The sequence below is a fragment of the Aythya fuligula genome, chromosome Z (genome assembly GCF_009819795.1).
Source record: "Aythya fuligula isolate bAytFul2 chromosome Z, bAytFul2.pri, whole genome shotgun sequence".
NCBI lineage: Eukaryota > Metazoa > Chordata > Aves > Anseriformes > Anatidae > Aythya > Aythya fuligula.
In genome coordinates, this window is record NC_045593.1 from 25,414,125 (window position 1) to 25,440,687 (window position 26,563).

At 34.8% G+C, this 26,563-nt stretch overlaps 1 protein-coding gene across 5 annotated transcripts in view; it reads left to right on the forward strand.

The window, feature by feature from the left end:
• AP3B1 (adaptor related protein complex 3 subunit beta 1) overlaps positions 1-23,190 on the forward strand; it is a 166,389-nt gene extending 143,199 nt beyond the window's left edge. For 4 of the 5 annotated variants that reach the window (XM_032206131.1, XM_032206134.1, XM_032206132.1 and 1 more), the window contains exons 25-27: positions 4,119-4,216; positions 9,436-9,574; positions 22,453-23,190. In XM_032206131.1, coding sequence (XP_032062022.1) covers positions 4,119-4,216; positions 9,436-9,574; positions 22,453-22,606 — 391 coding nt within the window. In that variant the 3' untranslated portion in view covers positions 22,607-23,190. Of the gene's footprint in view, positions 1-4,118; positions 4,217-5,319; positions 5,357-9,435; positions 9,575-22,452 lie in introns of those variants that run through there. The other variant, XM_032206133.1, reaches the window with a different exon arrangement.
• Positions 23,191-26,563: the final 3,373 nt, after the last annotated feature.

A 26,563-nucleotide genomic window follows, 5' to 3' on the forward strand; every position in this document is an offset into this window, starting at 1 on the left:
CTCAATTTTATTATTAAACATGAAATATTATTAAACATTAAACATTACTAAATGTTATTAAACATTAAATATTATTACACATTATTATTAAACAATAAACATTAGATAGCTGATGAAATCTCCATCTTTGGAGATACTCAGAGCTAAAGTGGACAAGGCTCTGAGAAATATGAACTAAGGTGGCCCTGTATGGAGCAGGAGGTAGATGCAGGTGATTTCCAGAGGCCCCTGTAAGCCCAGATTATGGAACTAGGAAATTAGTTCTGTTAAATTAGATATTACTGCTTGTCTAATATAAAGGTCTAATAAAAGAGATGCAAATCAATAAATAAAATCTCTATATTTAGTCTGTAATGTGTGACGTAGAGACTAATAAAAGAAAGGGACGATGATTTTCTCTGGCTGAAAAATAAATTTACTGTAAAGGATGCTGAACTTAAAGTAATGCAAAGTAAACCAGATGTTGGCTAAAGTGAGATTAAGATCAAAGTGTTTTTGAAGAATAACCGGACATCAGATTCTGTCTGCAGACTATGAATAGTTCATGGTTTATCAAATAATATCTGTTAGTTTTTAATCACTAGGGGAAAGGGAAATGGAATGCTTCTAAGCAGCAGAGGTAGTGAGTGGTCCTCTCAAGCAGCTATAGCCATTTAAAACCAAAGCTATGCTCATGCTTTTATTCCCTCTTAGGGTGAAAAGATTGTTACAAGCAAGCATTTCAGTGCAATCTAACCATAAATGTTACAAGTCAAGTTTATGTACAAATGGCATGTCCAGTCAAAGTAGGGCATGAATCGTTGTTATGCAAAACTGTTAATCTGTTTTATGCTGAATTATTTAATGCATATGATGTTTAAATATGAAAGAGCATTGGCTGGACAATCAATTGAACAACACTAATGAAGGTATCATTAAAAGTTTTAGTCATATAGTCTAAGTAGTGTATATATAAACAGTAAAAAGTTATGGGGCAATTGATTAAAGAGCCTTCCTTCAGCTCTTAGGCTTATGGAGTTCTCGATCATTTAAAAAAAAAAAAAAAAAAAAGATATTACTTCTTTATTTTACAAGGCACTTGATCCTGCAAGCAAATCAACCAATCCCTGTTCTTTTGATATCTTAATGTCTTTAGAGATGGATGACATTTCAGTAATATAGAAAAAAAAAGTGAGAATTTCTTAGCTAAACAGATTTTTTAAAGGAGCACTTCATAAATGATTCTTAGTAAAATGAATGCTAGACAGGTTTTGAGATTGTTTCACTGTGTTTAATAATTTTCAACAAAGGTGGCATTCCTGCTGAATTTCACCTGTAAAGCCCATACTTGAGATTGCATGCATAAACATAATTATCACATCAGAAGTTAGAAAGAAATTGTGTATTTGTTCCAAAGATTTGCATGTGAATTTGGGTTACTACGGTAAGTATTAAAATCTAGTAATAGAACAATAAAAAAATTTCTGTTTTTCAAGTGGCTTTTCTTGCATCTTTGGGAGGGTGGAGACACATTTTGTGTATGAATCATCTGACATGCATTTTGTGTATGATTCATCTAGTGCTGTTTGTTGCATCAGCCAATTCAATTCCAGAATTTTAAAGTTGCAAGGTTATTTGAAAGAGAAAAAAAATCAGTAACATGCTTGAGGTTAATTTAAATACTGTCAATCAAACACATTTTCCATTCTAATGATTGCATCATTGTATTTAAGTAGGATATCTCAGGCATATCAGCAATCAATATGTATTGAATATTTGGTACATCAGCAAAATAAAAGGTGTTCTTTTCTACAAATTTCTCATACTTCAAACCTTTAACAAAGGTTCTGATGGGGTATACTTATCCCAGTAGCTGAATCCTATAAGCTGAACTAGCTGAATCCTATAAGCTACAGTTAGTCAAACATAGCAGAGTTTCTGTGGAGAACTCCAAGACAAGGTAGTTGGAAACTTAGAGAATTTAATGGGTGAGGAGAGGAAGTTCACAGATTCATTGCGTAGTTTGAAGGGACCTCTGGAGGTCATCCAGTCCACTTACCCTGCTCAAGCAGGGACTTAGAACAAGGTTTGCCAGGACAATGTCCATATGGCTTTTGAATATCTCCAAAGAGGGAGACTCCACAACCTGTGCATCACCTACACACTAAAAGAGTGCTTCCTGATGTTCTGGGGGAAACATTTGTGTTACAGTTTGTGCCCACTGCATTTTGTTCTGCCACTCTGCACCACTGAAAAGAGCTGTCTCTATCCTCATCGCACTGTCCCTACAGGTATTTGTATACATGGGTAAGATCCCCGTAAGTGTTTTCTTTTCCAAGCTGAACAGTCCCAGCTCTCTCAGCCTCCTTACAGGAGACATGTTCCAGTCCCTTCTTCATTTTTGTAGTGCTCTGTGGGACCCTTTCCAGTATGTCCAGGTCTGTCTCGTACCAGGGGCCCAGAACTGGACACAGCACTCCGGGTGCAGCCTCAGCAGCCCTGAGCAGAGGGGCAGGATCACCTCGCCTGACTGCTGGCGATACTTTGCCTAATGCAGCCAATACCGTCAGCCTTCTTAGCAGCAGGGGCCCATCGCTGGCTCACGTTCAGCTTGGTGCTCACCAGCAAGCACAGGTCTGTTCCTGCAGAGCTGCTCTCCAGATGGGTGGCCCCCAGCCTGTCCTGGTGCCTGGGGTGGTTCCTCCCCAGAGGCAGCCCTCTGCACTTGTTGAACTTCATGGGATTCTTGTCAGCCCACCTCTCCGGCCTGTGGAGGTCCCTCTGGATGGCAGTACAGCCTTCTGGAGAATCAGCTACTCCCCCTGGCTTCATGTCATCCACAAATGTACTGAGGGCGCACTCTACCCCACTGTCCAGCTCATTACTGCAGATGTTAAACAGGACTGGACCCAGTGGTGACCCCTGGGGTACGCTGCTCATTTCTGGCCTCCAACCACTTTGCACCACCGAGCACTACCCTCGAGGCCCAGCTGTTCAACCAGGTGTTGATCCACCACACTGCTCATCCAGCCCATGCTTCAGCAGCTTCCCTCGGAGGATCTTACGGGGGACAGTGTCAGATTTCTTTGTGGAGTCTAGGAAGACAATACTGATGGTTCCTCCTTTATCCATCAGGCTGGTGATTTCATTACAGAAGCTCATCAGGTTGGCCAGGCAGGACTTGCACTTGGTGAATCCACGCTGACTACTCCTGGTGATTTTCTTCTGCCTCCATGTGCTATTGCACTGTTTGATCACTTTGCCAGGGATCGATAGAAAGCTGAACAGCCTGTACTTCCCCGTGTACTCCTTCTTGCCCTTTTTGAGTTATGTTTGCTTTCCTCCACAGGCACTTCTCACAGTTGCCACAATAGCACAAAGATTATGGAGAGTGGCATCACAGTGATATTTGCCTGTGCTCTCAGCACGCATAGGTGCATCCCATCAGGGCCCATGGATTTAAAAATGTCCAGTTTGCTTAAGTATTCCCAGACCTGATCCTCTTCAGGGTATGGGATTTATTTCTTGAGGAGGAATCTATAATATTTGATAGTAGTATACTACTAGACATAGTTTAAATCAATCATTATGCTGTATTTGTATTTAGATATGGAAAATGTTACAAAATCATTTTTCCACTCCCAAATTTGTTGTTTTTATATATTTATTTTTTTATGGGAGGGGATGGGACACCACAATAGTGCTTTTTGTCATAATGTATACCTTTGATAGGTTTAGTCCTGTTTCTGGGACAGCTGTTGCTGATGACAGAATTTGTGAATAAAATTTTTATCAAAAGAATTGAGAAATAAATAATTTTATAAGGATATAGTTTGTTTGATGCTGTATAGATTACAAATAAACGTTATCATGAGTAGAAGCTACCATTACAGAAATATGAGAGTATTCACACTATATTTCGCATTATTTATATATTTATATATTATTTCACACTATATTTGTACTGGTGATGATGGATCAGCTTTAGTGATATAAGGAATTAGCAGATTTTTGGATTAACAAGGTAGAAATCAGGTAGTTTTTATACTGTTTAGAAATTTCGTAGTAAATTTGGAGCTGATAAGTACAATTCTATTTTTAAGCACTTGATTGAATCTCCTTAACTTCTCTTTTTGCAGCACGAAGGATGATCATTTCAATGTTAACATTCAGCCCCCTGTCGGAGAACTGCTTTTGCCTGTCACTATGTCAGAGAAAGACTTTAAGAAGGAGCAAGGTGAGAAATACTATTTCAGGAGCTTCAATAAACATATGTGGATCAGAAGAGGTTGTGTGGCTTTATCAATTTCAAAGTGTACAGCAAGTGCTTCCAGTGTAACTGCTTGTGTTAGTTTCTATTAGTATTCAGTCTGATACTAATGATTTAATTTTAAAACATCTTTAAAAGGACATGCAGTGCTATTTGACAGGTGTTTGGTGTCCCTTTAAAAACACAAATCTCACCATTTACCCTGGAACTTTTGGCTCAGAGAGTTTTGGCTTCCTATTATGAAATAATAATGAGTTTCCTACTAGCAGGAAAGCAGAAAGTTGGAACCCCAGCTCCAAGAAATAAATCAAACACACATTGATATGGTGTCTGTCTTTACTAGTATTTTTTTTCTAAGGCTACTTTTCAATACTAGTAGTGTACGCGTTCTTCAGCTACTTTGAAGTTTTCATCTTCTTCCTTCAAGCACTTCATATAAAGACATTATCAGAATAATGTTTTAGAAGGGTGATATCTTTTTTGTACTTCAGCAGGCATTATTCTAATGTCGTGTCTCTAAAGAATGTAAGTTTCTGCTCCTAGTCTGAAGCTTCGTAAGAGCTTTTAGTGACTCGAATGTTTTATACAAAATAATTAGAGAAAACTGTAGTTAGCTTTGACTTGTTGTTAAATGGAACAATTCATGCTGTTACCCTTAATTTGAATGTAGCTCTTGGACATCTCAAAATATAAATTATTGCATTTTGGATGCATTCAAATGTAATAGTGTTTACTCATCTATCTCAATGTATGGGGATTTACATGTGTAAATCTCTTCACATTGAGATGAGAATATACCCATGGGATCCTATCTCATTGCTGTGTAAGGCTCAGAAACTCAGTATATCCATCAAGCAGTCAACAACACCAATGAGTCATGCTATGTATTATTAATTATTGCTTTTGAACAGTTCTTGGCTTTTGTATTTTTGAATGATTAAGAAAGTAGTTTAAATATTGCTTGTATCATTTTCAGTTAAGCTTACTGTTGCAATGAAAAGTTAGGATTGTGCTTTGTTTTCTTAACCCATTGATACTTATTTGCTGTTCTTACCCTTTGCTGGCTAAAGCCTGCCTCTCTGCTTTATACCTGCTCAGCAACCCAAGGTGAGTGATTGAATGAGGCTGTGGCACATTTATTTTAAACTATTCCCTTCTAAAATTTGTAGCTGAGGTTGTAGTGAAAGGAAAGCAGGTTACTATGCTTCTTCCTCCATGTTTTTATATTTGCTTGCTTTGTGATATTTCAATAGAGCTTTTGCATGTTTTGCTGTGACTGAGGGCTTTTTTCCTCCTGACTGGCCATACAGAACCACGAGCACATAGAAGAAGTGTACTTGGAGAATAGCTGTGGTCCTCTGTGGAGTTGTTGCCAAAATTCCTTTTTCTTCTGCCATTTTACTTCTATGGTTGTTGATTATTTGTCTGAATAAATCTGGCAGCTGTTTGCTATGTTTAATAGAGCAGAAAGGCTACTCTGAATAAAGCTATTTGAAAATTTGTTTATATGAAGTATTTGTAAATCCATGAAGGTCTCTTGGCATTTCTGTATTGCTCTCTCTGTCTTCCTGAATTCTTTCTTTGATGCAGGACTTGATGCTAGCAAATTTACCACAGGTTTAAAACCCTTTTCTATTGCATCTTTGTTGTTATAAATATCAGCAGTTTCAAAATATTTTTAGCAATAGAAGTCTCAGTTCCAAATTTTACCTCAGTATTTATTACAGGTATCTAGGAACAGCTAGTATTTGGAGAGAATTACTATGTGCTCTTGATAAATGAAAAATCTGAATTACAGTAATAAATGCGGGGCAGTTTAGAAGTTACTATGTATTATTCTATTTTGTGTTTAACTTCCATTTGTCTGTATTCTCCAAATGAATCTGATTTATATAACTTGTTTTTCACTTATCATGCTTCTCCTTTTTTCTTTTTTTGTTTTTTTTTCCTTGCCTTTATGGACTTAAGATGTTACAAGTCTTGTACCTGGAGATGCCTTATTTTATTTGCAACCAAAACAAATAGGTAAAAAACAGTGAAGGAGTGAGGAGACTATTAGAAATGCAAGACTGTATTGGGGGAGAATGAGAATATGTATGGGTTTTAAGGATTTTTACATCTAAATTGTGTGTGTAATCTAATAAGAATGCTAAAGAGAAATACCCAGTATTATACTGATACATAGAAGACAATTCATTGCTTCACATCTTTACTCAATTACACTATGCTGTTTTGCATTGTCTGTTACATTTGTGTATTTCCATTTTCTTCCTGATGGCATAAAGAGAGGAAAACAGACAGGTTATTGAATATTCATGGCTGCGGAGGTTATCTAGTGGTAGCGGCAAACCTCGAAAGCTCTATTTATGCACATGCTGCACATGATATGGTTAGCCTTGCTTACACCATCTTGCCTTTCCTCCAGTTCTGAACTGGGGAATCCTCCCGTGAGGTAATGCTGCAGGGCAGCTGCTAAGTTAATGTTAATGCTGAGTTTGACAATTTGGAAGCAGTGGATAAGAATGGTATTGACAGACTACTTTTTACCTCGCTGGTTAAATATTTTTACTGATCTTCAGGCCTCAGGATTTTATATCCTATTGTACATCACTTCCTCAAGAATAAGTCTGGATTCTTTAACAGGAATTTGGTACAAGTGAGACGCGTGCTGTTGGGAACTCTGTATCCAGATTTTCACCCATTTTTTATTTTTTATTTTTTTAATATCAATAGCAAAACTACCCTTGGCTTGTTTAAGAATAGGACCAATCCGGTAGCTAACATATCTTTTCCAATTTCAGTTCCTTTTACCATTAAAAATGTGTACAGTTATTTCATTGTATCAATTAGTTAATCCAGATTAATTGCTGTTCTATGCTCTGACTTGAGTTTCCTTAGATCTTGATGTTCTATGTAATATTAAAGGTGGCGTGTGATTGTTACAGCAGGGTATTACTCAGAATTTTTTTATGTTTTTAAAAGAGCCAAGTAAAACTACTTCAACTATAAGGACTTCCTCCCCCCCTACTTATGGACATGTTTTAAAATAATTTTGTCAATTATTTTTAAAAAGTGTTTAAGTGTATTTATTTTAAGAAAAAGGAAAAAAGAAACTTGATTGAGTAAACAAATTGTTTACTTAATTTTATTAAAATTTATGCATCCAACTTGTCTTCCTAACAAGCAAGATGCTAATTCTTTAAATGGTTGGACATTTACTATTTTCTGGCCCTTGACTACCACGAGCAATCATATTTGATGCCCCTTAATTAGAGCACCCTTTTTTCTTTCCAGGTTCTTTTCCACCTCAGCAATCGAGACAATACATTTGCTTACCATGCTGCTCTCCTAAGTGTTCTTTTGCATGTAAATTAATCTTGATTCAGTTTACACTGTCATGCTGAGTGGTACAAATTGCCTATAACAATAAAACAGCATGAGTTAAAAATAAAGGGGGGTGGAAAGGCAGATTGAATGTGTGCCTTACTTGATAGGATGTTACTTTGCTTTATGCCAATACATTAGTCGACGATAATGAATCTTCTGTTCTGAAAAGCATGGTTTAGTTGATTTTTTTAATTTTACTTCAATGGAGCAGTACCTTGTCTTTTATAGAACAAGTTAGACAAACCATTAATGACAAGAGTGTTAAGGTTAAATATGAAGCAATGCATTCACTTCTCTGAGTGCTATCCATCTTTCCATTTACAGGAGCTTGACAAAAGTACTGGCTTTGTACAACATTTCCTTTAATTACATGCTGCGGGAAACAGGCTTTTAACATAAACATAGTTGCATTCATTTATTCAGCATTTGCTCTTCAATAGAGCTTAATGGAGAAGGTTTAAATCCTAAATGAGTACACACATCTCTCAGCAGTGTTATGTCAGTCCCCATGCTTTGCTTAAAAGCAGTTTTAGTCTGCGTATGTAGTTTTTAAAGCTTTTGCCTAATAGTGAAGTTAAACAATTTGAAACAGAATGTACTATTCCCAAGATAAAACTGATTTTTATAGAAGTTGCATGCTTATTTTTGTTCTCTTCAAGTGCAGATCATGTTCAAAAATATCCCATTATTTACTCATAAGCTGTTCTATTTTTACTTTGATATTTCTTATTTTCTGACAGCAGCTAATGCACATTCTGGTGCATTAAAATGTTGGATTTATTTTTTTAATTGCTCTACTCAGCATCTTCATGTTGTTTGCTACGGGTTAGAACTGCATGTGCAGCCCTAAAATATTAGGCTTTTGTATTGAGAGTTTTTGTATTTGAGAGTTTTGTATTGTTTTCATTATTAATGTTATTGTGGATTTCACATGCTTCACATTTCTGCCAAAAGTACTGTGTTCCATTGTTTGTGTTTTCAGTTTCTGCTCATAATGTAAAAAAATACACACACAATGATACAAAGATGTAGTTACTGTTGGGTTTTAATCAGCATAAGTGTCCTGCAAATTATTCTTCTAAACAATGGATTTTGATAGGAGAGAAAAGTGGTTTGTGTTTTGTTTTGTTGTGTTTGTTAAAATGACCTTGAACATTTTCTTTACTCTTTTTTTTTTTTTTGTCATGTGTTCAGATATAATCTCGATATTTCAGTTCTATTTTATACTGATATTCAAATTATTTTAATCAAAAAGTTTATCATGACATTTTAAAGAGGTGGATACTAACTGAATTTCCCAGTTTCTAATGTGATGACTTTGTCCTCAGGAACTAAATTGATCTGATGACTATCTGAATTTCAAGTTTACTTCTAGCAATTGGATTTCAAATTATAATTAAGTACTATGGTTTTATGATTGAAAGATTAGAAGGTATCTTTGTATATGATCTTACATAAACTGGAATTTCCAAATCTATCTTACTTTATATTTCATTTCTGTGTTTACATTCTTCTTTTAAGTTATTATTTTTAAGAACAACCATCCTGATTTCACAGTTGCATTAGTATCACACATATCATTGTCCAGTTATTAGTAATTTATTTCTAGTAACAGGGCCTTGAAAATAATATATTAAGCTGATGTAATTATGTAATTTCTTATAAAATTGTTTCTCAACGTATGATTTAACTTGTAATGAAGGTGCAGTTTTTTCATGTTGAGAAATCTCTTATTTTGGTTTTAAGCATAATAAGCAAACAAATAAAAAGAATTTATAATGAAATACTTAATGTTTCAGGGATGCTGACAGGAATGAATGAGACATCTGCTACCATAGCTGTTGCTCCACAGAACTCTACTAGTCTTGTAATAATTGAGAAAGTAGTGAAGGCAGCAAACCTGGGTGTAGTCCCTTCTGGTCAAGACAACATACACAGGTAAGAATGCATGTCATTTATAGGGGGTTCATCTTTTAATATGAATTTTAGTTGGTTTTAAATTCATCAACATTTTTATAATATTAGAGAAAAATTTATTATCTACATCATTAACAGATAAGGTATGCACCTTGGACTGCGACATAGAATCCTGACTAGGTATTATTAACCAGAGTATTTTTTGTTCTTTATTTGTATATGTATAGTACATCAAATATCTAGACCTTACTGGACACAGTTTGGGGTATTCTCTGTTTCCTACTTTCGTTTCAAAGAGAAAAGATAGCCTTTTTAAAGCAATGTACTTTAAGGAGCATCTACATGTCTTTCTGACTTTTGTTTCTATTTCTGAAAATAAGTCTTTATCTGGATTTATCATCTGTGATAAGAAGCTTGTTTTTTCCACATTTATATTTTTTTTTAATCTATGGTATCCAGCTATGTACACCTAGGACATGATTATCTTATTTTTAATTAGATGAAGATCTTTTAAAATGCAGGGTGAACATTACATTGAATATTTTCTTCTCCTTCCTGTATATGTGCAAGGAAAACCAGTAATTTTCATCAGCCAAGAAAGCCATTGGACCTGTCTAATTTCTGATGTTACTTGTAGATCAATCCATTCCATCCAAAAGCTGTGGTACAGAACATAAGCTAAATAGATATGGCTATTGGTTAATCACAGATTTTAATGTGGTTGACTGGAAATATTTAGTCTAATGAATCTGTATGGCTTCTCACTTGTTACAAGAGCAAACAGAAAAAGTGCTGTGTATGGAAAACTGAGTAGACATATAACAAGAGCAACACATTACTGGAAGCTGTTAACTTTGCCTCCCAAATTTTGCTGTTTAAGTAAAAGCAAAGCATCTCCTCTTAAAGCAAAAAACAATCTTTTTCTTTGAAATTTTGCTGACTGAGATGGCTCTTTGGAATGGTGAGAGTCATGTAACCTACACAGGACTAATAACCTGATTATTTCTCTTCTTTGGATTTAGTCTTTTTTGCATCACTGGGCATTCGTATTGCATTGCATTAACATTAACCCAGCTGGATTTTCCTATGTATTTGATATGGTCAATGATAAAATTCTGTTTCACCATAAAAACACGGTACAGCTAGTGCGATTGCACTGAAATGATTGTCACTATTGACACCTGCTCCTCCGTGAAAGAGTCCTCATTTGTTGCGTCCCTGAGGGATCTATACAGCCTGCGTTCTCAACATCAATTCAAAGACTAGGTGAGAGTGTCAATCAAGAGAGACTAAAGTGTCTATGTTATGTAGGTGTTCTTCACCTTTACCCTATCCATCACATGAGACTTAGTACATAGGGATGGATTGTCTTCTGACCGAGTCTCAAAAAGGCTACCTAAAATAATAGCTTAGTTCCTAACTCAGCCACGGGTTTTCTGTTTGTCCACAAGTTTCTAATTTGATCTTACTTTCTCTTGCACTTCCTTAAAAAGGAGGAAGTTTTTCATGAAAGAGAGTCTATAACCAACAGTAACTAAATTGAATGTGTACTTGCTGTTGAGTATGCACCTTCAGAGACAGTGGTTGAAGGCATGTTCTGTTAGGTCTGAAGTAAAGTATTCAGAACACTTTAGAGCATCTTGAAATCGGGGCTGAAAGTGTTTTTTTTTTTGCTATAGTAGTTGCAGAATGGTTTGTGTTTATAATGTCCAGCAGGAAAAGAAGACGAGTTGTAACAACATAACCAGAACCTTACCAGAACTTCCCAGAAGTAAGGGGTACTTAGAACAGTCCATCATTTACTTTGCTGTGGAGTTCACAGATACTATGTAGTTTTCATTTGCTTTTTTTTTTTTTTTTTTTTTTTTTTTTTTTTTTTTTTTAACTGAGATCAGGAATGGGAACATTAACTAATTGATACTGTGATGAACCTGCTTGGTCATCTTTTAAATGCTGCTGTTATCATTAAAGAATCCCAGACTTAGATAAATGAAAATTTGAGATAGATTATTTTTTATAGGTATTATTATTCATAGTTAATGAATACTTTAAAATCTCTAAAACAAATAACTAAAATATTTTTATACATACCTATAAAATGTATAGATATATTTGGGTTAAATCAACTCTGTCATTACAGTTAACAAAAATTGAATCTATTCTTGCAAAATATTGTGGATGTAAGAAGTTCAGGATGTTTTATTTAAATAAAACATGCACCATTTCAAGATGGTAAAATAAACATTCAGCTTTTACCTTGACAAAGGAGTAATTAATTTGATGAAAATATCATGAAATATTTTTTTTCTTCTTCAATAGTATTGTGATTTTTCCTGTTTGTTTTATTGCAAGCGGTATTTGGGAAGAAAAAAATTACATACAAGAACTTGTTTCAGCTCATTATGCCATTCTGTGAGGACTAGTTGAGTTCAACTTCTTGGAAGTGCTTAGTACACGGGAAAAGCAGTACTATTTTTAAGCAGACATTGTTGTTCTGCACTTTGCAGTCTGAATTGCATTAACCTCTCGGTTGGTCATTCCCAACTAGAGTATTGCTGAATGACTGCTAATGGCAAGAAATATATATTGTCTGGTAGTGAAATATACTCATTCAAAATGCAATAGTATAGTAGAATACAAGCTTATCTAATGAGTATGAACAGGCACATGTTACTTGTGTTTTTTTTTCAGTCTGAGAATATTTGCACTCATGACGAAGATGTTGTCATGTTGGTGGGACCAAATTACTTCTTTTTAAATTGATAACCCTATTTAGGACTGCATTTTGCACCACATAAAATCACTAAGGCAACTACTCTGAAGGTCTGAAAACAAATACTTGCAACAAATATCAATGGAATAGCATGCAATCACCAGTGAAAAATGAAGTAAATGTAAACTTGTCAAATATATCAGCTATATGTCAGTCCATATCACAGTATAGCAACACTTTTTACATGCATTTTTGCTCTTTTTAACATATGGTTGCTGATTTTTTATAATTACATGAAATACTAATTAAACTGATAGTAAATAAAGAACAAAATGCCAGATGATACAGTTGATTATATTTTAGACTTTATTTTCTGACCTGTTTTATTTATTTTAAGTGATACCTGAAAAAAAAAAATCTAAACACAATAAATATCAGAACACAAATCTGCAGATTTGTACTCATATTTTTGCAAAATAAATTTGCTGTGCTATTTTACTTGCTTAAGTATAGTAATCTGCACCTAAAATTAGGTAGCTTTATACAAGCTATTAGGTCTCTCTGCCTTGCAAGGCTGCATAAAGTACATGTTTATGCTCTTCACAGGATTTGACTATCTTGTATATTGACCTCTCTTGCTTTTGTTGTCAAGGGGAAGTACTATTTCAGTTGTAAGACCTCTACTAAAAGCAAAAACGTGAAATGAATTTAAAGACATTTTTTTTTGAGAGCAGGAAATACAATGTCTCCCAGAATTTGAAAACTTCACCAAAAACAGTGTGCATTGTTTTTCTTAAAATATTTCACAAGCCTGATTGTTGCAGAAATCTTAGAGCCCTTTCTGGGTTCTAAGAAAATATTTTAAGAGATGAAGGGTGTAAACAGGTTGAAGAGCATATAGATGTTGACCAAATCATTTTAAAAAGAATTAGGAAAAGTCCCAGGCTTCTGCCTTGCAATTAATACCATGTCTGTGGACACCACTGGAGTATCTACAAGCAAAGACATTGAAAGAAAAGTATGTTTTTTCCTACAGAGAAATCAGTCCAAATAGCCGCATTTAAGGACCAACAAGTACATTTAAGTTGAAATATATCTGCCGTCGGACAGGAATTTTTGCATCTTCAAGACAAGAGGATACAAAATAGAGGGTATTTATTCTCTCAAAGTTGATTGGTCTTTGAATCATGCCTTCAATTCCCTGTGTCTAGTTGTACAATAATACTCATTGCTTTATATATAAAATATAAACTCTAGAATGTTCTCTTCTATTTCAAAACGTGATAAGACAAAGACACTACTGAACTCAAGATTTTCAGTATTTTTTTCAACCAACATGAGCATTATTTATCCAGAAACATCCTTAATGCTAGTGTTATTTTCAAAATCTTTTGCTTACTTGCTCTGAGATGAATATTCTAGAAACTGTGTCTCTTTCTTCTTTCTTTATTTTCAGCTCCATAACCTCCCACCAGAATAGGTAATTCTCATTTTCTTCAATTTGAATATAGCAGAAGGCAACAGACAATGGTTGAGAAAATGAGTTGCAAACTTTACTTGTTATAAGAAGGATTTGAATGGTCTTATGACTCTCTTGAAAGTGTCAAAATACAGTCTTACATAAAGGCTTTTAGATGAGTGAAAGATATCTCAGGGTAATTTGACTTAGAAAGGAAATAATGGAAATACAGATAATGTTTCCACTGCCTCCAAAATATCGCGCAAATACTTTGGAGTCATTTGCATTAGAATTTACCAGAAACATCCTTTCAGAGGTGGGATCACAAACTGGACTTACTTCTTTACTCTTCCACTTTGGTTTATGCTTGTGTGATTCTATTGATGTCAGAATATATGTTTAAAGGGATGGTAATTAGGGTCTTCTTGAATTATCTCTCCACCTTTCACTCTCTGAAGCATTTTTTAAACAGTATGAATAAAGTAATATTATTTCCCTCAGTGACCATGGCTCTGCAAAATGATAAAGTGTAGAGCATCTTTTCCACAGTTTTCATTCTTTAAGAGTTTACTTGCACACTGCCTAATCAGTCAGTGAGACAGAAGTCTGAACCCATCAGAATGGATATGAAGAACAGATTTTATTTAACCTCAACAAGTTTAATAATCCATTCAACTAGTCTGGTGCTGTTGTTGGATTTTGGAGGGAATCAACAATTAGGAAACAGTAAATAGTTGGGTTAAAAAGTGATCATACTGTAATCTACTTACCTCTATTCAGCCAGTCATGGCCTTAACCACTGGCCAGCACTTATAGAGAAACATGACAGCATTACCTTCAGTCATATAATTTGAGATAGTCAAGTCTCTAATTTCAACAACCCAACATGGGGCGATGTGAGTTTCTGGAGAAAATCAAGACTCAGTTTTGTTCTTTTCCACACTGAAGCCTTAATCTGCTTCTGGGCAGCCGTTTTCAATTTTTGCAATAGTGAGTGTAATACACTCCATTAAAGTAGTCATTCTCAAAGCAGTATTTTGTTTTGATGGATCAACAGAACTTTCAGATGGAGGATGTATCTGTCTCTTAGCATGTGTCATAGGCACCTGAGTTAACAGCAAACAAGGTAGCTTTTAAACAAAAAGCCCAAAAAATGGTACTTCTGTTCATTGCTGGGGCAGGTCTAGCTAGCTGAAGTACAGCATTGCATGCAATGACTACGCTGCTTCAGGCATCTGTAATTGTTAATGACATTTGACTTCTCCATACAGATACATCAGTTTGTTCAGAGCTTGCTTTGTGTAATACATCATTCAACATACTCATAACTTATGTCGTTTTGTGGATAAGTAAGTATTTAACAGGATGTTAAATGTTTTCTACCTGTCTTTTGGAGGCTTGCATTATTTTAGCTAAATCAAAAACATGCTGTGGAAATCATGTAACATGACAGTGAGAGCACATTGCAGTGGATAGGCATCAAAAACCTGAAGAACATAAAAGCAACTAGACACAGTATCGAAACTTGCATGAAATGCTTTAAAAAAAAATTTAAAAAAAAAAAAAAAGAAGAAGAAACCCAAGGATCAACACTTGTTTTTCAGTAGCCTTTATTCCCCACCCCATGCATCAGCCTGACAGTCTGATGGAATTCACCCCTTTTTATCATTTTGCAACCTGTCATGTCCCATTTATGTTATATTGGCAGACTGATTCTCAAAGGAAAGAGGGTTTTGTTTACAGACAATTTTGATTATCAGAGAATGGCATGCTTAGTAATGTTATCCTCCCCACATCTCTTTAATCCAACAGCACTTAATTTGGGGAGAAAAGGTGTGTGACTGTGCATGTATGTAGGTACGTATGTATTGAACAAACTCCTGCTTTGAAGGAGTTCACTTGGAAAAGCTTTGTGTGTGTCATCTTCCAGTTTATACTAAATTGGAAGAGGTCACAGAAAGCTGGTGATCAGGCCCCATCAGCTTACCGTAACTAAAAACTGTAGTCATTTCCAACATGTCAGAAAGGAAGGACAGTCACACATTTATTGAAGTATGAACATAGCATAGAAATTAATGAGAATTACATGTATAAATTCTTTATCATTTATATACTATCTCCAATTAACAATCTCAGTATAATGAGATTACATGTTTAAAATGTATATAATACATCATATATTTATAACATATAAGCAATCTCAGTATTTCTCAGCTACTGTGTATATATATTTGGATCTCCATATGGAGAGAAATGTGGTCTCAGGAGTTGACAAATACATCGTATAAATCCAGTAAGTCTTTTTTAAAGACCTTTTCTGCTCTGTGTGCACACAGAAAATTTTTTCTAAGATTTTTTACTAAGTAATTGGCTTGTCTGAGAGCACAAATAAAGTGAAATCTACCTCTGGCAGTAGCTCCTTTGAAGCAGTTATGTGGACTGTTCTGCTTCCATGGTTTTTTAGCTGTTGGGCCAGTCGTCTTTTTTTACTCTTCAAGAGAGCTGCAATGGGTAGCCAAGTAAATAAACTTGTAACAGACATGCAGCCTTGATTTTGCTTCCTAACTTCTCTAGTAAGAATTAATTAAAAGGCTAGATGCCCTAAGCAAAAGAGTTTCTCTATTAGCCTTTACCTGCAGGTGACAGAATTCTAGGTGGAATGGTATTTGCCTGTCCACTGGTATTTTAGCCCTCCTTTTTGCCAGGAGCTGTAAGCTCCTAACATTTTCTTACTTTATTGTAGAATCCTAGATTTAAAATAAATAAATAAATGTTGGGTCTCTTAGTGACCCTGGTAGGCTAACTAACCATTTACCTTTTTTTTTTTTGTCAGCCTGTGCTGAAACTTTTTCTATTAGTCACTATTGTTTGGTAAATATTTTTATTCCAAATAAAAAGAAAACTAGAAGTTTTAAATACTCATTCAGTAGTTTCTATTATATATTTCTCAATCAAATCCTAATGTCCCAAAATCTGGAATTTCCTCACTGTTTACAAATGGGCTCTGCATGTACTAATACTATTTTCATGTATTATTAGCATATGAAGATGCTGATTAACTGGTACAAGATACTTGATCCAAGAGAATGTCTTTTTACAGCACCATCATTTAATATTTAAAGGCATTTAATATTTAAAATATTTTACTATATCTAAGGAGCTTGCATGGGGATTGCAAGATTTAAAAATAACTTTAAGAAATCAAATTTGAGCTTAATATTAAAATTATATGAGTGAGTTATTTTGGATACAAGGTTAATCGGAATAGATGGTTATAGCCTTGCTTGTCTGCTGTCCACTAGAGGACAGCACTGCTTTTGTATCAGAATGCTGTAAAGTGAAAAATACGTGCAGCATTTTCTTTGAGCAACAAACAGGAACCTTCTGAGTCAGTTGGTTAAACAAAAAACATTTAACACTTAAACTAGCTGAAGAAGAGTATATATTTGATTTGAAAAATCTCTGAGCAGGTTTAATATTTTAATGTATTTCTGTAAGGTGAAGTACTTTCTTGGAATTAAATAAATTTTTTGCAAATGAAAATTTATAGCCTGTTTTAAAGAGGGACTGGATTTAATTTTAATACTTACCATATTAAACTCCTGATTATTTAAGAAAAACAAAGCAAACAGAATAGATGAGAAAACAAAAAAATCAGGTATCACAATTATAGTTTTCTAGGTGAGGAGCAAATATGATTCAAGTTTTTAGCTTATTGAAGTTTTGGGAAGGAGATATAAGTACCTCTGTATAATAATGCTGAAGCTTTTGAACTTAAAGGAAATTTTTGTGAAGGTAAGTTCATGCAGCATCTTTTTGAACATGCGGAGTACTGCTGTGTACTGGACAGTAAGTTCTGAGGACTCATTTGCATTCATGCATTTTTGTTCGGAATACAGTGCAACTGCTCACTGGTAACTGAAGACAAACTCAAAATCTACTTTAGAAATAAAATTTTAATATTTTTTTTAATACATACTTGAATTGAACTTATTTGTACAATTTTGCAATTTCATTAAACCTCAAAATTGTTAATATTGAAAATAAGCTAAATTGTAGTAATGAATTAGGTATTTTGAACAATTTATCTTAAGAAAAATGTTAAAATAGATTGAAATGGTCTTGAAAAAGAAAACATCTCAAAGTATCTTTATATGATTTTTAATACAAATATTAATTAATTTCCATGTCTAATAACCAGTCAGTGTTAAAAAAGTTTTTTTCTGAGAGGTTAAATTCACTAGGTTAAGAAAAAGGTGTTTCTTTTCTCTCTCTTTTTTTTTTTTTTTTAATGTTTCTGCTTTGTTTCATTATGCTTACTGTATCCTCAAGTCAGAATTAATTCATATTAATGCTATTCCAAATACTTTCTTTTTTCATGTTCTAAGGCTTATTCATAGAACCAGGACACATAATTAGTAACATACCCAATTTTGAGATTAAGTGCTCATTACAGAGTCAAAATTATAGGGAGACTTTGTCAGAGTGAGGTAAATATTCAGAGTACTGAAACGACTTTTCTTTTTCCATGTGATACACTGGAATGTACTTCATAGTTGTTCATTCTTCTATTTACAAATTGGAGATTAATTTGCAGTCGTATTTTTATCCTTTGAATATATTCATTGCATAACTTGATTACACATTTGTGAACTTTGGAATAATCATTTGTCTACAGCTAGGGCAGGGCATTGTATCTTGTGATCGTCTTTCTTACTAATAGGATTCTGTCTGCTTCAGCAGGCAGTAATTGAAGGCTTAATGTGCAAGATTTAAAAAAAAAAAAAAAGAAAGTTTTAGCCTCTGTGTGCCATTGTCACTGTTTCTGGTAAGCAATAGAACTGAAAAAGAAGAAAATTTAGCTTAAATGGAAGAATCAAAGATGAAGAAGAGTGCCCGACAAGAGAGAGCATGTGTTTTAGTGCCATTGAATTATGTGTCACAAGCCCTGCTCTGCTGTAAACAAATGTCCCAATAGTGTTGAACTGTAAATTCACTTTTTAAAATGTTGAATTTTTAAAAACATATTTTCAGAGTGAGTTACTTTGTTACTCTATTCTCTGGCTTGGAATTTTCAAAATCCTTTCAAATAAAAATGCCTTTCCTGCATATTGCAGCTATCTTCTGCCTACAAATAAAAGGAAAATAACTGCTAGTCTGTAGTTAGGTCAGTAGTTACTACAAAGCCAGCGTTTGCCAAATGCTGTCACATAGTAATACCTGATAGTCTGTTTTTTTCCCCTTTATTAGGAATTCAAACTAACAACAAATAAGGTATTTTTACATGACGGCCATTAAAAAATCATATTTCATGACCAAGAATGTATTTGATTTTTAACTATTGAAAGACTGAATGGCTTTCTAAAAATATGCCAGTGCTTTACTGATGCTGATTTAGAATTTGATTCTTAATACGTATTTTCTTACCTACTTACAGATACTATATTTCTTTAAATTTGTGAACTCCTCCTCTCTTTTTCCAGGTCACATAGCCTCAGAATATTTAGTGTTCTTCTTAAAAATATATATTTGAAAAAACTTAGAATATGCAAATATATCTCACATTCTCATGTTTCTACTCTGTCTTGATTTTTTTTTAGTGTGGAAAATGTTAACACCTGCAAATCTTTCTCGATATTTTTAATGATGCAAAAGCAGTTTCAGAAGTAATATTATAAAGAAACCTAGCAAATAACTGCACTATAACAGAAACAGCCATCTTAAAACTATTAGAAAATATTTGTTTCTGTTTTCTGAATGGTTCTCTCATTTAGCTTGTTTGGTTGTTTTTTGTTTGTTTGTTTTTTCATACTCAATGCTTCATTCTTTGTTGCAACAGAACCAAGCTGATACTATAATGTTTTATGCCACAAGTTGCCCAAGGAACAAATTCTCTATTTTGGACTTAATAACAACCAATTTATAAGTTAGATTTGAATGTTTGACAATGCAGTTCCTAGGTTTGAGTGAGACTATGAAGTCTGATTGTTTATAATATCTTCTTTTCAAATATTTGGATTCAAAGTCCTACTTTTAAGACAGTATCAACTTTCAGAAAAAGTGAAAATAATTACTGACCTCATGGGAAACATAAAAGCTGTTCCACAGCTTCTCACAAAGAATAAATACCTACTGTAGAGAGTGATTAATTTTTGCTGCTGAAAGATTTTTAATGGCTTTCTGGTTTAACTATTTAGAGGAGAATACATGTACTGTAAAATTTACATAGGCTCATAATAACAGCAAACATATATGATGCATTAATGTGTACATCGTCTAAAAATCAGATACTACTCAAATTACTCAATGACAGCATTTTTAAAACATCTAAATAACTAGCAAATCAGTTTTACTGATCAAGTCTTGTCACCAGAAGTCAACAGATTCATCTTTTAATAACTGTGTTCAGTTTCAACAATTGAATAAACCAGTTTGTGTTATAACTGTTTTTAGAAACTTCTTCCTCATTTTAAGGAACAGATTTCAGTTTCCAAAGTTCAAAAGCAGTGGTAAACATATTCTGTCATGGTTCTTCTGTACACCCTTTTCAATGGTGAACAGAAGTTGTCTCGTTCTGTTCCAGTTTTTTTTCCCTAAGTGACTCCAGATCGCTGACCACTGATACAAACCAATTATGCGTACTAACACTTTGTGTAGAATTAGCCAAATATCAGACCCTTTATGCTTTTCAAGGGACATAAAAACTCACATTAATTACGTGTTCTTTTTAGAGGTACGGAAAAGCAATATTGATCACCTATCAGATTTGGCAAATAGACTTGTGAAAATATCTGCACAAAACTCATCTCTGATGCTTTGGGCTTCCCTGGGTTTCACAGAACACTGACTTCGTATCAGTTTCAGGTTTTAATAAAAGAGGGTAAAATCAAGCCTCAAGGCTATGAAACACAGCAGGAGTGCCAACTACCAACCTTTTTATGTGCATACTTAGACATAATCTGCTTCTGTGTTGCCCCAAGACACAACTGTTAAGTAAATAAAGTGACTAATAAGACTATTGTTTATATAATTATCCCCCTGTCAAAATCAACAAGAGAAATAGTGATCTTTTACATTGCAGTGCAAGTAGACAAAATCATTGATATAACTAGCTAAGTAGTTAATTTTTATAGCAGTGATGTCGTTTCAGAATCTCCTATTAAAGAGAGAGGTCTTTGAATGTATCTATAATCCGGACAAAAGAAATAGATTGACCTGTGATGGGTGACATTAGAGAAGTGCCCCATGTTTCCTTAATTAGTATAATGTGTTATGAGATTTTGATATGCTTAGTTTAAAAAGAAAAAAAGACAGAAATTACATCTCGTTTAAAGAGAACCTGCTTCCTGCTTAAGTGGCTAATATTTTAATTAAGTCTGGAGTGAAGTTTTTTGAGTATCTCCTGATAAACTCCCTCCTTTATGTTGATGGTAATTAAACAGATCCCTAAGGGCCCGGGCAGGCGCTTTGCGAGGCCCATGCTAATTGTCAGACATGAGACACTGACCAGTTGGTTTGCTCTTGAATAGCCGACATCGTGCTGTCAGCCCAGCAGTTTTATTTTTCTGCATTGTGCGCTGTTGTCAGGGCTAACTGGGTCCTTTTGTGGCTGAAGATGTTGCGCAAATTGAGGCAGATGGCTCCGGTTCAGACACGTGTCCTTCAGCAGGAGGAGAGGAGATTGGCCCCACAAAGTGGGGTCAGGCTGGGTCGCGGACCTGCTCCGCACTTGTTAGCGTTTTCAAAAGCCCATGTGCAGAAACTTGGTTGTTGTCAAGTAACCACCACCAACAACAACGAAAAGCAGAAAAGCATGGCATGCTCCTTGCGGGATGTGGAGGACGAGGCTGTTGCCATCCTCTTCCATCCCGTCTCTTGGGCCTGGCTGTGCATGCAGAATGAATTAACAGGATTGACAGAAGTTCATTGTGCCTAAAATGGCTTTTCAGTCAATTGTAGTGCTTAAAAGGCTAGTTTTGCTTTTAATTCCATGTAATTAGTGGGTTCTTCATGTCTTGGAATTTAGTAATGGTGCATTAGTTCTAACTTTTATCTGGATTTTTTTCAGTTTGCTTTGTATGACTTCTAGTCATAAAATATTTAGAAACATTGACCACATTTTTATGATTAAATATTCTGGAGATGAAATGCGTTCACAGATGCAGTGATTTGCTGTCTTGCTGTTGCCATCACTTGAAAGGATCATGTTGGATGTTTGAGTATTTTTAGCCTGGATTAATTCCTGAGAAAGCAGGAGGAATGTACTTTTCTGAAAGTACAACCGTTTGGCTTTTCGGAAGTGTTTTCTCACATTTACTGCTGTTGTATTTTCTTTGGGGCACCAAATGATATTTTTCCATGGAAATCTCCATAGAATTTAGGTTGCTCATGTACACTAAAGTACCTCCTGAGTATTGTACAGGAACTGAAGAATTGGAATTCAAATAATATTTTGATTTAAGTATGTTTTATTATTTGATTTATTAAATAGAGGGCTTTGCACAATCCCTTTCTGTCCTTAAATACTAAAATATTTGCACAATGATGAAGAAATTTTCTGCAGAATTGAGTCTTCATGGTTTATCCCCTGAAATTGCTTAATGAAATTGGAGGCATTTTGTTAATAGATGAGCTCATTTAACTTTTGCAGAAAGAAGTAATAGTAGTCTATGACCTGAAGGTTCTCAGCAATTCTCTTTATTTTTTTTACTTTTCTTTTCCCTCTAGGTTTGCAGCTAAGACTGTGCACAGTGGGTCACTGATGCTAGTCACAGTGGAGCTGAAGGAGAGCTCTACAGCACAGCTCATCATAAACACAGAGAAAACCGTGATTGGTTCTGTTCTGCTGCGGGAGCTGAAGCCTGTCCTGTCCCAAGGGTAACCTGCTTACATCTGGACTTCAGAATCTGGCACACAACAAAAGTGCCTGGCATCCACTACTGCTGCCTTTCATTTATAATAATAGCCCTTCCATCTGGCAGTGGGGGGAAGAATACACTCTTGACATTCTTGTCTTCTGCTTTAGAATGCTAGTGTGTATCTATCATGTATGCAAGTCCTCTCCTTTTTTTCTGCTTGCTAACCAAAGAACATACATTTTACTGTCAGTTATCTGCATTCTTAAATGTATTTCCTGTTTGTTCTATCCTAGTACTTCCCTCTCTGATCCCATTTTCCTTTTCCCCACTGTAGTAGACAGATACTGGATTATAAATTTCAAGGGAAATCACACTGCTGGAAAACTGTGTTAAAATGGCAGATAGGTTGCAGCAACATACACAGCAACTATGTTTGTGGTTTTGAGAAGTTTGATTGTGTAAGTGTAACTGCACAATAAGTACAAGAAAATTGTGTTTGCTTCCTGAAAATCATTGTAACCCTGAACTGATGTAGTAAGAATGTTGTTCCCACTTAATGTCATTTTCACAAATATTTTGTTAATGTGCCAATAAAGTAGTGCTATGAGCAGAAAGTTGATATCTGTTTTCTTTGGTAGAGAACCAATAATGATTGTCAGTAATGTATATAACTGGTCAATTTAAAGTAAATACAAGATTGAATGCCACATATGCATTAAGAAATTGCTTTTGTGAAAGTAGACAGTGTTTGTGCTCCAATTTTAATTTTCTAATATGCAGTCATATTTTTGTTAATGAACAAAACCCATAATTCTCTATTTTCAAGTTGGCCTATTCATAAAATACTGACTGAAGAGACTATTTTGGTAAGTACTGTCACCTAGCTTCATAAATCATTCAAATTCTTTGCTTGAAATTGTTATTGTATACCTAAGCTAATGTCTCCCACCTTTGCATAAACCAGGGCTTGAGGCAAAGAGAAATTCATAACCATATCTACTGAGCTAGGAAGTCCAACAGCTGTGCCACCTTGGCAGTACACAATTTTCTGCCTGTTGCTACAGTAGCTGTAACCTGAACATGATTTTGACTTTCCATTCATATTCCAGTTACATGGTAGGAGTGGAGTGGAGATGCTAAATTTTGCTATCATTTCCTATCAGTTCTCACTTCTAATAAGTTTTGTTTTGTTTTGTTTTGTTTTAATGGGGGTTGGACCTGATGATCTTTCAAGGTCCCTTTCTTCCAACGCCTACAATTCTGTGATTCTGTGATTTTCCTAGTATCTCATGGCTTTGCCATAGATGTTTTTGTGACACAGAAAGACATTTGAATAACTCCATACCTTTGCTCTGTCACAAGGACCCTTGCATTGTCCTCCAGTGCTGGCCAAGTTGTGCTGTTTTGTTTACCTTTATGGATGACAGGAAATACCACTTTATCAGAAATGCTGCATTAATGCCTACTGGAATATTCTAAAATTTTCTGCTAAAATTTAGTGGAACCAAGAAGTAGCTCTGACATGTAGTGGAGTTTATTGGGAAATTCTAAAGAGACTTTTTTTTCTAGTTATTTAAGTTGCACTTCTGTAAGAAATCTAGTTTTCACTAGCACCCAAAATATACTGGTATATTTCTCAGACAAGAAACAAGAATGTCCTCAACAGGAATGTACTTTTTTTAAAATCAACATTTACATTGTTTTCTAAATGCTGATCTTGCAATACATTTTTTCTTGAATTATAAAGCATGATTTAAGAGCTATTATTCAAACAGATGGAAAATTATTCACTGTAGAAAATCTTCACAGAGAAAATGCAGGTTGGTCTAGGTGGTGTTTGATACTAAGACTCAGAAGATACTGAGGGAAAGGTATACATCCTAAGGAAAGACTGAACTGTGAAACCTTCAGCCATGCTTGTAAAGGTAAAATAAACAGGAATTGCTTCACGTACCACAATATAAATCAAAGGAAAGTATATTATTACTGTACGTCACACACATTCCCAAGTAAATTCGACCTCCCTAGAGTACTTAATAGACTTTACTGGTGAAGACCAGAAATGTGTATACTAAGAGTATTTGGGGCATTTCTGGTATTTACATTTTTCAACACTTCGTGATTTGGTCCAAGGTTCAGTAACTCTCTACCTGTGTCTGGACTGACAATGTGATTTCCAAATTTATTCTAGCTTCCCCAAACAGTTATTTCGGAAGAAAATTTTTCTAAGGACAGTTATTTAAATAGTAAAATATGTATGCAATAAAGCTCAGCTTTTCAGGAACCTAAACATGAGCATGTGCATGTCTTACATTAACTGCACAAGTTGCACTCAGTCATAATTCAGCCAGTTAGCAGTAGTTAGCAATAGTTTCTTGCTTTCGCTATATATCATTTTTATTCACTTTCTTCCATACTTTTCATCATCTGTAGAGGTGTGTTAAAGCCTATTAGGATATGAAGTAGATGGCTATTCTAAATTGCACACTGGAATTAGCTTGAAAGTGATTTGGTTGTACCAGGTAGCAGCAGCTCCTACCTCTGCAGGCTGTTTTTTCAGGAGCTGCATGCTAAGAACCATCTGGCTTCTGTGAGAACCTAGACACAGGAAGCCTTGAAGTGTACCTGCATGCACAAATCAGGATGTGGGAGCAAGGCTAAGCGTAGTGTTGTGCGATTGGTGAGTTGGGTCGGCTAAGATAACTAAGGAATTATATCAAGGTCCAATTTAGGGAGCAGGAGGTGAGAATTCAAATGCAGTGGAAAGAGAAACAAAATCAGTAATAACTACGAACTGAAATGTATTATCAAAACAGGGAATGCATGTGATTTTATTAACTCATTCAGTCATGCCCAAGGTAACTAAAATTCAAAGAGACTCCAATATTGTGATCTAGTGTTAGTGTTAAAACTGATACTGGTAATTATGGGTTGAAGAATTATGAAACAAGCAAGTGCAAATAGATCAGAAAGATACTGCAGTGAAAAATTGTCAGATTCTTTGCTTCCCAGTTGTTTACACAAACACACACACACACCCCTTGTGAAGTCTTTTCTGGTTTTGCAGGTGGGGAGGTTTGTTTGTTTGTTGTCTTTTATTATTATTATTATTTTTTTAAATATGTATATAAAAAACTATATCCAAATTCATGCTTCATTTTAAAATAATTCAAACTATTTCCATAGAATATGGTACAGGGAAAAGCTGTCATGTCACTGGATGGCAGATTATAAACAGTGGCTCAATGCATCACGGTCAGAATAACACAATGTTTTTCCTGTTATTTTTCTTTCACATTTTATGATGTCCAATAAAAGGACAATATATTATTTCCTGTATAGCCTGCTTTAATTCTAGTAATTCATCTCTAAATAAAACTGCAGGAATAGAAATGGGTCTAGAGCTAAGAATCAAATAATGGAAGATATAAATAGACTACCATGTGAAAGGACAGTGGAAGTAATGAAAGTGTTTTTAGAACAGAGATATGATCCAGTATTTGAAATAATGAATGGCGTAGAAAATATAATTTGGGTTTTCCTGATGATCTTTTCTACTAACTCAGGAAGAAGGTAGCATTCTGTATCATTTATAGAACAATATATATAAGCCAGAGGAAGGAAGTAACGTTTTTTCCCTGTTTTTAAATACATGTACTTAAGCTCTGGCCATACCTGACACGGTATGTGCCTGAAACAAGCCAATGAGGGTTAGATTCTGTTCCCCCCACCCCCTCCTTTTTTTTTTTTTTTATTTTTGGTCAGTTTATCTTCCTCCCCTTCCCCATATCTTGATTGTTTTGTCATAGAGTGCATGTTTTTGTAACACTTGTACATTACATTAAATGTTTTGTAATGCAGACACTAGACTTTTATGTGTTTGCATAGCGTGGCTTCATTGCGGATAGGAGCCTTGCAGATAGGTGTATAATCCTGATAAAAGCAATTCTTCTGTTATTTTCATCTTACCTGATGTACTT